The sequence below is a fragment of the Phlebotomus argentipes genome, unplaced genomic scaffold (assembly GCF_947086385.1).
Source record: "Phlebotomus argentipes unplaced genomic scaffold, Phlebotomus argentipes genome assembly contig_15, whole genome shotgun sequence".
Taxonomy (NCBI): domain Eukaryota; kingdom Metazoa; phylum Arthropoda; class Insecta; order Diptera; family Psychodidae; genus Phlebotomus; species Phlebotomus argentipes.
In genome coordinates this window covers 7,277,452-7,289,897 of record NW_026776181.1, presented here as the reverse complement: position 1 = coordinate 7,289,897, position 12,446 = coordinate 7,277,452, and the positions used below count along the sequence as shown (strand labels likewise).

Genomic DNA, 12,446 nt, shown 5'->3' with positions numbered 1-12,446 from the left:
GAAGGTTTTGATGATGGCTGTGTCACATTTTATGCTAAACTTCTCTCGTTTTTCCACAGTCCCTTTTTGGATATGGACGCGAGCAAGAGACATCGTGTTAAGTAAGTGAAGAAAATTGGATAAAACAGAATCAGAGTTGAAAAGTGAAAGATGGAAAATTCACTCTGGTTCACATTCTCATCAATTCTGAATTTGTACTTTGGGAAACTCTCCACTTCTCTTATTACCCTCTAAAATTTAATCTCCAAAGTGCTCGTAAAACCCACTCAAAATGGATGATCTTTTTGAGGAAAATCAATTGATTATATGGTCTCCCGATGCGTGTTGTCTAACATTCAAGTGCGGCGGAGTAAATTGAAAGGCATACGACTAGCGTGTATGTCACACAACGCCTCTCCATTAACCCTTCGCAACACCTCAGCACTGTGCGGTTCTTGTGGGCAACTATGTATACACACAAAAATGTATCGGGCCGAGAACAAGATAACATTGATAACAAAATGTAATGATGTTCATTTTTGGTTTCAAGGTAAACAGAAGCGACTGAATTAGATCCTGACAATAAATTTGTGAGGTGTCAAGAAAATTAAACACTCTTGATTCAAATTTCCATCTAATAAATTACTAATTGCTTGTTTTTCTTTGATTTTTTGTGCAAATGAAATTAAGACATGCCCGAAATCCCCGAAATAGAGTTTGTACATATAATATGGGTCTTATTATTCTTGGCACAATTGTGTGTCCCGTGCAATAAAGCGATTTCATACGCACTTATTGACAAAATTAATGTGTGAGCGGTTGTGATACGCGATTTACAGAGAATTTTCCACATCGCCATTATTGTTGTTCCGCTAGCATGACAGAATTCTTGGGCATATGGAAAATGGGAGAGGAAGCATGTGGAATAATTTAAATATAGTGTCTGATAGTGACACATTCTTCGCCATTGAAATGTAAACAAAGCCAGCAAAGTCACGAAATATTGAAAATTTAATGTTGTAAATATTGTGAAAGTAATTTTCATTTTTAATCCAATTCACCCCAAGAACACACCCCATTTATGCGCCCTGATGATTTCCATTCGCCGAAAGAGAAGTTGTAATATCACTTATATCCTATTTTCTCCTTCTGCACACTATGGTCGCAATTGTATGATTCTTTCTGGGTCTGTGGGCAAATCTCTCGATGGGTTGTCGTGTTGATCGAGAAAAGGAGGATTTATTTTGGGGCCAAATCTCTGTGTGGCATGATTTGACGGGGGTTGGGAATTGTGAAAGCAACTTGTGTGGATTATATTATACACAAATTACATGGCAAGACAATTTTTCCCTGAGACATTTTGGCCCTCTGAGCCGCAAAGCAGCGCAACCACCCGCCGAAATACCCCAGCGAGTGCCTGAAAAAGGAAAATCGCTCATAATATTGTGTTTCGATTTCTTCGTTTGGTCAATACTTGTGTTCGACTGGGGCGATGGTTTGGGGTGAAAGTGGAGCGTTTTTTCCCTCGTGACACACAAATGATACCCAGAGTTTTGGCGGAGGTGGGGCGGAATACCAATGGAAATTAATTGAATATCTCCCCATCAAGTTCCTCCACTTTGGCAAAATGGCAGTTTCATCTGAAAATTGTCCTTCCTTTCTCTGCGCGCCCTATTATTGCCATCCACATAAAGTCTTGTAATGAACTTAATGTGTGATGAGGATAAATTATTATTATGTGGCGCACAGTAGGACGTCGGGTTAGTGGGTCAAGTTGCTGAAATTGTCAGCATCTTCTTGCCATTGAGAATTTCCTCGCAAGCAAATCACATGCAGACGACTTGAAATGCCGTCATTCTTTCTTGATAAGGCAAAGAGTTTCTTAACATATACAAAATAACGACAGCGAACACAAAAAAAACTATTTAATCCAAAATAGCATCTCAAGTATATCAACACTTTAACGTCAACCAAATTCTCAATTACCAACAAATCAGTATTATATGGCACTGTACAGTCTAATTGCCTTGGATGTGGACTGTTTTTGTACATCCTTACAAATTGACCCCCGCAGATGAATAAGGTTATTTTAACGTGGAAATAAATTTATCAAAAAATCCACTTCACCGAGCAATTTGCATAATTCTCTTTCGAGTATTTTCTTGACAATTCTATTTTGAGATGTGCGTTATTGTGGGTGAGTTGCCGTATGTTTTCTTATAATTGTGCTCATTTCTGTGGCGAATATAATTGTTTAGAGAGATGCGCTCAGAGCCAGCAAGTACTTCAAAGGAGCCAAAATTGAGATCGCTGGAGCGACAATCGATATGGATTTCGATTGGAGTCGATGCCATGTGATTGAGTGTTAATAATTAAGGAGATAGTGGAGTGAATGGCTGTTATTACTCGCACTGCGCCACATATTTTCAATGTATTTCTTCCTATGAGGCTTGTTTTGTTGACCTTCCCTATGTTTAAATAATCCATCCACGCACTTATCAAGGACAAGGCAAATGCCCCAGAAGAAGGACTCACCTGGCTCGTGTGTCTCGAATATTGGTTAATAATTTAGGCGGGGAATGCCAATGCCACACAGGACGTGTCTTATTTTTAAAGTCTCCCACACTCACGTAATCCTCACGGACGCGCGGGTTCGTCTTTAACTGCCAACACTCTATCGCAATTCCTCGGCACGTGAAACCCCAACGGAATTTAGGGAGCACCAGAGTCACTGGGAAGCAACACGGCAATTTGGTCCAGAGTTGAATTTCATCATAACCAGAAGCCTGTCACTTGAGAGAAAGGGTGATAAGGAGTCGCGAGATGCACACACTGGCATTAGCGTGAACTCCAAGAGGCGAAGCCAGCAACTGCTGGCGAGGAGCGTGTTTATGTTTTTGGACCACCGAGCGCCAGAATACCAGTCAGCAAGCCAACGAATTGAAGGAATGAACCGTCGCGACGCTCGAGCGACTGCGCCAACACACTCACAGCCCCAAAGCCGAAGAGTCGGAGGAAGATGTACTAAAGTGATGTCACTCACCAGCACGATTCGCTAACAGGTCGCCAATTTTCACTGTGTGCTCCTCCGGCGTGATCATCATCGTGCGAAACGGCGTGCTCCATGACGTCACTGTTCGAGAGCGGATTGGGGGGTTGCGGAATGAATTTTATTTACTCTTCACACCAATATTTGTTGTGTGGAATGTCGAGGAGTTGCTAAAGGAATTTACCTTTTATTATGGTCACTTCCGCCGCAAGGCAGAGAAAAGCGTCTGTGCAATAAACACACGGAATACCCTGTGAAGAGCACCGACATGTGACGTGAAATACCTTCGAAGTCTCTTTGAGAGTGGCCATAAAAAGCATTGAGGTGATGAGTGTGACATTGAGGCAAGGACAGCAAGAGATTTTCCCTCAATAACGATGGGCTTGGATTTTTCTCCCCTTCAGCTAAGCAAATACACGAATTGATGCAGTAAATGTTACTTATATTGATTATACATAGTATGAAAAGTAGAAAAAAATATTCAAAATCAAAGATTTATTGAGCTGTCACGTGAGTGCACGGAAAATCCTAGACCTTGTGGGGTTGAATCCCTTAAATTGATGCACTTTTAAAGAATTCTTTCTTTCTCTCTCTAATCAATCTGTGTGGAAGGATATTTTGCCTCCTAAAAAATGTGAAAATGCTTATCGTCTGAATGTAAAAACTTCTATAAATCTCATACATGATAATAAAATGGGGTAATCTGACACTCAATGCCCCTGGAAGACCCGTGAGAGGGAAAAGAGTGAAGTGTAATGTTTTTAGAGACGAGAGCCCACTTCAATTTCTATCAAAGAGCAAACAGAGGAAGTCATATTTTCCCAGAATGAAGTGGGCTTGATAAAAAATGCAGAAAGTGATTCGGTGAAATGTGAGGGTCGAAAGGTCGGTGCTCGTATTAAGGAGTGAAGCATGATCTGAAGACATGGTGATCGTGTGGAGCACTTGGGTAATCTTTCTGTGTCGCTCTTCAGCCATGGCGGATTATGTATCCAATTCCCTTGACTGATGGCAGCATTTATTTACGACACTAATTACATAGAGTGTCTGCAGTGGCAGAAGGGGGTGACATCGTCGAGAGACACACACGGCAAATTATGGTGAATTTCTATCAAAGTCATGCAAAGTTTAAATAGAGACATGCCTTCACGCCCACACCCAAGGATCAGCAGCTCAAGCACTAATACTGCTGATGAATTAAGATAGAATTACTTACTCGTCCCCAATAAATATCCTCTCGGGGCTTTGTGTGATGAATAATTTCCCAGATTGTCACTCTCTTCTCCTGGTGTGCAGCTCAACCGAGCTGCGGTGGCATGTCTTAAAGATAGTGTGCGAATACTTCTCTGAATTGCAGAAAGCCACACCAATAGTGTGTCATCAACTGTTGCTCCCATTTTTGCTGTCTGCAACATGGGAATTCGCCACACACCATTTCATCTCCCACTGGAGCGCGTGTCCTCCGGCATTGGAGACAAGATGATAAAAATGGCCCCATCAATCTTTCACTCACCATGGGACATCGCTGAACTCTTTTCTCGCTCCAGCAGCGCCCACGAGGGCGGCAACTCCCCAAACGGATATTGATCCGCAGCACTCACCACCCTCAGCCCAGAGAAAAAAAAATACTCCGTCACATATTCCTCAAAGATTTGTCATTTCAGCACCATTCTCCTGGTCATGCACAGCCTCTCCCTCCCCATTGACGAAGAAAGCGAGAGAAAATGAGAGACAAATTAAATGTTTTGAAATAACAGAGAAATGGTAGAGAATAAATTGAGGAAAGCCCACGCTTTTCTCCTTCAGGTAATTCGCGCGATTGTAAAATTCCCGGGCACTTTGCAAACCCCAAAGAGCTCTTTAAAATCAAATTTTCAATTGTTATGCTCTCATTCGCACGAACAGAGAAACCTCAAAGGATATAAATCACACAACGAGTTGCTGTGAAAATTTAACGAAATGGGAAAATCAAGTGCCTGAAAAAACAGACACAGAGTAACATAGAGAGGTGTAGAGTTACATGTGAGAAATATTTTAGGAAGAAAGCCCTTTTCTAACATTGAAACCTCTGTAATGACTGTTTTCGATGCTATGAATGTTGATAAAATGAAATGAAATAAATTTTCTAGCTGCTGTAAATGTTTGTGATTTTAAAATATTCCTTCTCTTCAAAATTGTTTCACAATGAGCAAGAATTAAAATCAAATAACACACTTTAACAGTCATTTTTCGAGCCTCATAAAAATTTAATTATATACACATTTTTACGACAGTAGTAAAGTGTTTAAATTAATCCTAGTCCGTCGATCATCCGGAGTGCTCCACCATTCCACCCCTTCTCACCCCCACAGAAGCTATCATCATTTCACCGTCTGAAAACGAGACACTCTTGTTTTCTCACAAACCATCCTGGAAAAGCTGCCGTGATTCGGGTTCGCCCCATTTACCGGAGCTTTTCACGTGTGTTGGCGCGTTAGAATTTGTGGTGAATGCTAATGCCGAGGTAATATTTAAGATAAGAAGTATTTTATTGCAGCTCTCATTGCTCTTGTGACAATAGTGTGGAATTTATGGCAATTGAAGTCGTATAATTAAAGGTGCTCAGTTGTAGTTTAGAATCTCTACACCAGGAAAGAATGAAAGAATGCGCAAGAGAATAAATTACACTATTGAATTATACTCTTACTTTTGATTATTCCGGAGTTTTTGCAACGCATCCAGAGTACTTTCGTCGTCTCATCCCTTTGTCATGAGATCAAAGAGGGATTCTGTGAAAAATTATTCGTACATCCTTTTTACTGTTTTTTGTGGATCACGCTTCTAAAATGTCTCATCACATTATCCTTTCAGCCACAGTGTTCCATCACGATGCCATTTTCCTTGTCGCGCCATCAACGGTGTATTTTGTCTTCCGTGTGGGATGAAATCAATACACGAATATTAAAATTTTAATATACAATAAAGCCTCCTTTGAAATAAATTTCCTAGTATTTAGGATATGGAAAGTGGATAAATTATTCGTGATTGGGAAGCCAGAGAATTTTCTCACATGACTCCTCAGACGAACTCTTCTCATTGAGGTCAAAGAGGTGAAATTCAGCTGTTTGGGGTGATAAAGGCAATAAACTCTTCCACCACATGAATAAGTGTTTCATTTAAATTTTAGAAATGCAAAATCGTTTAAGTTTTTTCTACATCCCTCGGCGAAATTTTATTGGGAATCTCAGACAGATGTTTTCCGAAGCTCCCCCAATTCGATGGTGGTAAATATTGATAGACATGTGTGGGGATATATCTAAATCAAAATCCCACCGACACGCAATAAAAAGGACCTCCCCTTGGCGCACAAGAACTACATGGAGCACACTCCCCACTATAATTTCCCAGACACGCATTATTCAGCCTGTTCTCATTACTATTCTCACATCATATTGGGTTTCAGCGCAAATAAATAAATAAATAATGATTGCCCCTCCTCCGCTCGTGGAATTTCTCGTGTACTTTACAACTCAAACACAACTCAAATATCGCCCGAAGATGGGGAGAAAAGTTTACCCTCGCCGAAGCTGTGCAACAGATTTTCATCCCACGTCACGAGGATTTTTGTGTAAAAGACAAATTGCAATTTTCGGGGGCACTGAACAATTTTCCATCAACATAGAGATGCACAATTTTCCACGAAAATTCACTCTCACAAAAAGGTGAGTGTGAAACACAGTTTCATGTCCAACTGCAAAACATTTGATAAGCGAACGCCAAGGTTAGCTTATGGGTGAGCTGGGCGATGCCAACAACTCGAAATGTGGCAGACTCGATTTGCAGCTAAATCCTACAGGATAATATGTAATCCTAAATAATTTTTAAAAATTCTAAATAATCTTTAATAATCCTAAATAATCTGAAATAATCCTAAATAATCCTACATATGTAAAGTTTATATGAATTTACATAAAGTTCACTTAAGTTATTTTTTTAAGTTCACATGAGTGTTTATAAAGACAGAGCGACGAACGGAAGCCAAAAATAAATAACCCCACTTCTTTCCTCAGATTTCGCAACAATTAGCCTCCCTGATATCATTTTAGTCGATTTTGCTACGCTTGATGTTTTGCGCGCTTTCAGATAGAGCCAGGCTTCGCCCAGCTCAATGTGATAGATATTTTTTCATTGAATTAAAAACACTTTCAGATTAAAGGAGAGGACGTAGAAAAAGCTTAATTGAATTTATGCAATAGTAAAAAAAAATTTACAAAAGGGATGGAATATTTATTATCAAGGATATTGTTAAATACAAATATTTGATGCTTTTCGAGCCTTTCGCACATTTTGATTTGCAACTATTGGCTTTGCAGTATTATTTTGACTCACAAGAATATATTATGAAATCATCAAAGCATACACTAAAAATGCAGAATGACTGCAATATATTGCATCCATGGTTTATTAATATTGTTTCATCTTTGCTTTGCAAGCTTTCATTTATTTACAAATGAATCCTGATGTTTTTTCAAGCTCTGCCAGTTGAACGTTCAGGACAAGGATAGCTGTTGACTCACACGCGTGTTTAAAACAAAGTTAATAATAAAATTGGAAAATTTTGTGGCTGTAATTATGTACATATGTAATGCAGGAAATTGAATTCCACAAAAATATAAATTGGAGTTTTCACCGCAAACCGCCAAACTGTAAATAAACTTTACAACACAGGAAAAGTGAACCCTTCGGCGTGGACAGGTTGAAGCTGCGGTTTGGCAAAATATTTTGCCCACTAGACAAAGAGTGGTTAATATTAATTAGTGTGGTGGGCCTTAATTAATGTGTTACCTGGCCGTTGGCGTCGAAGAGAATACGCTCAAATTTCGAGATTGCCACTCACCTATTAATCACAAGGACGAAGGACATCTCCGCCACCAGATTGCGAGTGTTTTCGTGTCAATTTCCACAGGAGCATCCCTCCTTGACACTATCGGAGACGAGCTGTTGGTCGAAGTCAATAAAATCTCCAGTCCATTCTGGCGGAATCGATAATATTTCGCCGGAAATAGCACAATATTATTGATTTAGGAGTCAATTTGAGTTATGAAATGCATCCAATGAGTTCAAAAATTCAATATTGCCCGAAAATCCACTAAAAAGAACATTTATGAGACTTCAACGGCAAAATGTTGACGCCAATAAACCACACGATTTATTGCAAACAACTGACGGTGAAATAAAAAAGAATTTCACAAAAAGCATACTTTTAATCTCTTTTTCATATTTTTTCTCAAAAGATATGTGCAATATTCAATGTTATTTTCCGTGACATGCCGAGGCTTTACATATTTTGTGAGCTTTCATGCCGCTCAGTGACTCGAAAAGGGAAATTGAAAAATTTTTTAATTAAATTCTCCCCATTCAATAAATTGCCATCAGAAGTTAATCAATTGTGTGGAGAGCCTCGAATAGCTCTCAATCGAATATCGCTAATGATATGTAAATATGTGACAACAAATTCTGTTTGGCAACAGATAAACCGCCAACATGTTCATTGATAATCGCTTGTGGACTTTTCAAACCCGATCCGCAAAAACCCCTTCGATATTCTGCACTTTCAACTTTAATTTCCACTCTGGATCACATCGCTCCATTATTGTTTTAATGTAATTGGAGCGAGCAGAGTGTGTGGCATTAAAAATGCTCCTTTGTCGTCAGATGGACGACTCTCACCACAATTCACCGGATGCTGCGAAAGTGTCTCCAATATCTAGCCACTGACATCCTCTAATAACAATTAATTCCGCGCTATAAGGGTGTAATCCAATTACGATGGCGTATTATCGAGAGATGCATTCAATGAAATATTTCCGAGGACGCTGAAATAAATACATCAAAGTCTCTTCCATTCGATCGATCATTTATAATAATCAATCAGCCTATTAGCTCGACTATCTTTTGCCAGTGGTCAAGTTGAATTCAATGGAATTCACATTATATTCACGAATCCATATTCTCTTAATCACCATTGATTGATATCAAAATTAATTCATCGTCTTTTGAATGTATTTTATGTAATAAATGAAAACAGCAAAAAGTGAGACAGAAAGCTCGTTCAAGTGGATGAACGTTAATTGCAAAACATGAGAATTTCAGATAAAAATGCACTGGATTCTCGAGAAGAGTCTTTGACCTGAGAGTGCAGCAATTCAGACACAAAATCAATCAATTTCCTCGCATTTTCTCCCCACAACGACCCAGACTTGATTTAGAGTCAGTCAAGAGACAAGGAGAATTAAGTGACACTGTGAGGATTTTGCTATTTTCAATTGGATTCACGTGTTCTTTCGCCTCTTGAACTAAAGGTGATATAAAACAGAATATCAGTAGAAGTTCCTCAGTTCCGTTGGAGAAGTTTCGAAAAGACAATCTTGTAAAATTAACAAAACAACAATGAATCTTAAATCGGTGAGTTACAATTGCTACACTAATGCTAAACTGTGCTGACAAGACATGGAAATGTCTTCCCTTTAGATTGCCTTGTTTGCAATTCTTCTCCATCAATCAATTTGCATTTTGTGCATTCCAACAGATTCAGGTGAGATTTCGTTAAAGTGAAAAATTAACAAGTTTCCCAAAATTTCCCTGCAATCATATTCATGTAATGAGTTTTGTGTTCTTTTTTAAATGACAATTTGTGAATGGGTTTCATTCAATTCATTTATTTTCTCCAAATTATTCGGTGCCAAGTCAATTATTCGAGTAATTCAATTACTTTGATCGTGTCAAAATATTCAATTCGCTTTCAAGTTCGCTTTGAATGAATGTTGCTGGCAATCAATGAAAAGCTCGAATATCAACAAACACCCACACTCTCAAAATCGTAATTACCAATGAGCATGCTTTGGCAAATGTGTTGGTGTTTATTGCACCAAAAGCCGCTGATAAGAGAGAAAGAGAGTCCAAAGAGAGGTTCATTTGAGCTCTAGCAACGTGGACAATTGGCAATCAGTGAAAAACTTCTCATGTGTATCAATTAGAAATTCCACTTTCAATTGTGTGTATTCGTGTGAAAGTTTAAATAATCAGCGAAATGTATTAAATAACACTCAAATTCTCCCACTCCAAGAGTGAATTTCAATCCATTTTCGTGTCTGCCACGGCAATGCCAAATTGTATACTCGATTGACGGCATTTTGCGACCATCTCCACCGCATATCAAGAGTGTTCAATGTGTCTGTGTGTCATGTCAAAGTGCCAAAAAGTGCAATCATTGCCACCGAGATAGCAAACACTGCATAAATGATGTTCCTCTCAGGCCCAGTGAAGGTCGACAACGATTTGTCGCTGGCGATCAGTCGCATGCAACAGAATTTTGGTGCCTACCTCAAGAGAGCCTTCACCAATGCACACGTTCGACGCGCTGACGTCGACACTGGAGCGCCACATGTTATTTTGGATAAGACGTTCTTCCAAGATAAGAATAGTGATGTGTGAGTTAAGCATATTTAGTTAAATTTCTGTTCGACAAACAAATACAAAAGTTAGAAAATTTTATGAATCGAAGCAAAATGCAGTGGTGTTCAAAAGTATATTTTCTCACACTGTTCATGCAATATTAAAAGCAAGTATGAATCATTATGAACACCACTGTATAAGAGAAGAGGGAAAGTGAAGAGTTGAGTGCACTTCACATAGTGCTTTAAGCTTCACAAAGGCACAATTAATTGAATTGGGGTAGTTTTGTGGTGATTTCAGACAAAATACTGACACTGATAGCAATTCTCTTGCAGAATGATTAAAAATTTACGTACCATTAAGAGCGAATCCCCGCGAATGTTGTCCATCCAGGCGGAAATGCTGCAAGATATCCTCACTCTGTCTGTGGATTTAGGCGCTCTATCGTTGGAGTGTGAGTACGAGATGATCAATCATGACGTGATGAAGCTCCTGCCGGTGTCCAGCGATGGTATCCTCAATGCCACAATTGAGAGCACTCGAGCTGAAGGACGAGTCGGCTACAGGATCACAGGAGACTCTCTGCAAGCAATAAATTTCGATGTAGAATATAAAATGGGTCGAATTCATCTGCAAGCGACTTACTCAGAAGGTGGACAGAAGATGCACAGCCAGAGCACAAGGGAATCTATCGACGAGACAATCTTGAAGGGTGTGCGCAGGGATTTCGAGCGGTACTTCGAAGACCAACTCCGGGAGCAGCTCAACAACGTCCTTCAGGATGTTTCGCTGACTCAGATGTTCGATGAAGATGACGATCTCGTGAAGAAGTACGCGCTGCGAGGATTATCTCGCTCGACTGCCGCCAATAACCTCGTGGATATGTTTCTGGTGCAAATTCGCAAGTTTATCAGCGACTGGGGCTACTCTCAGATTGATATTGAGGATTTGAGGAAGTCATTCCGATATCCGTTCGACTCATTCAGCATCTTTTGGGGATCGTTCGAGGCCACCGAAGGCACAGCACGCAATCTGTCCACGATCTATCGCACTGGGGACTTTTCCATTCATCACGAGCAGAACCAAATGGTGATATTTGGATCTCTGGGCCTCAATGAACTTGCGGTGAGATTAATGTCAACATGATTGAATATCTTACGATCGATTTCTATTGTTTTCCTTCATCCCTGCAGTGCAATTATGAGAGCTACAGAGCCAAAGTGTGGAATATTGGGCCATCTGGAAAGATTTCAGCGACGACGGGCCACAACTCAGTCAAATTGCGCATCGTCAGCACCGGATGGATCACAAGCATTGAGAATGCAGCAGACAAGATCATCGATCTGGATTTCAAAGTGGAGAGAATTGAGTAAGATATTTTTCTGCAATTTTCCATCACAAACTTACCTTCGTATTTTCTCACCAGTGACATCAAGGTGTCAATCACGGGACTCTGGATTCTCAATAACCTGGCATCGACTTTCATCTCCTGGATAGCAGCTTTATTCAATTCCTCCATCATCGTGTTAGTGGAAGACACAATAAAACAGCAAATGCGCCAATTTCTCTCACTAAAGTCATGATTCGACGTTCTTTTCTGAAATGATATTAAGTAAATGTTAAATTTTGTGCATTTTCATGAAAAAGAAATTACGCTTACCAATAAATTGTGCAATGTTCAGTGTCTGCATTTTGGCATCATGGGCGAAAAATACCATCGACAGTGCATTGATTGTTAAAGTGCTGACAATGCGCCTGAATTTGCAGGAAATAATCGTCACGTGCATCTTACGATGCAGAAACTGGAGCTCTCGCAAAGATTGTGACAGATCCTATTGCTTCTTAAGTAATTTAACTGCTTCACACAATGCCCCAAAATTAAGTGGATTATTTATTTGTCCTCTTGAGAAATCAACATTGTTCCACATATAATCCAAACATTAACAAAAAGCTTGCTTTTTTACTTGAAATATTGAATTCCAAT

At 39.6% G+C, this 12,446-nt stretch overlaps 2 protein-coding genes across 2 annotated transcripts in view; one reads left to right on the top strand and one right to left on the bottom strand.

The window, feature by feature from the left end:
- LOC132261651 (uncharacterized) overlaps nucleotides 1-2,845 on the bottom strand; it is a 35,854-nt gene extending 33,009 nt beyond the window's left edge. Inside the window, exon 1 of the mRNA XM_059760549.1 lies at nucleotides 2,515-2,845. The gene's annotated coding sequence lies outside the window, so the exon portion shown is untranslated. The remainder of the gene's footprint in view (nucleotides 1-2,514) is intronic.
- Nucleotides 2,846-8,033: 5,188 nt separating this feature from the next.
- Nucleotides 8,034-12,217, top strand: LOC132261840 (uncharacterized). Its single transcript, XM_059760846.1, has 4 exons — nucleotides 8,034-10,497; nucleotides 10,798-11,587; nucleotides 11,656-11,831; nucleotides 11,889-12,217. The coding sequence occupies exons 1-4, from the start codon at nucleotides 10,307-10,309 to the stop codon at nucleotides 12,043-12,045; spliced, it is 1,314 nt and encodes a 437-aa protein (XP_059616829.1). The 5' UTR covers nucleotides 8,034-10,306; the 3' UTR covers nucleotides 12,046-12,217.
- Nucleotides 12,218-12,446: the final 229 nt, after the last annotated feature.

Bases quoted from the DNA above. Each gene is read 5' to 3' on its own strand.
- LOC132261840 (XM_059760846.1), top strand. From the start codon at position 10,307: ATGATGTTCCTCTCAGGCCCAGTGAAGGTCGACAACGATTTGTCGCTG. The intron at 10,498-10,797 runs GTGAGTTAAGCA...ATTCTCTTGCAG, and splicing joins CAAGATAAGAATAGTGATGT to AATGATTAAAAATTTACGTA. The intron at 11,832-11,888 runs GTAAGATATTTT...TTTTCTCACCAG, and splicing joins TTCAAAGTGGAGAGAATTGA to TGACATCAAGGTGTCAATCA.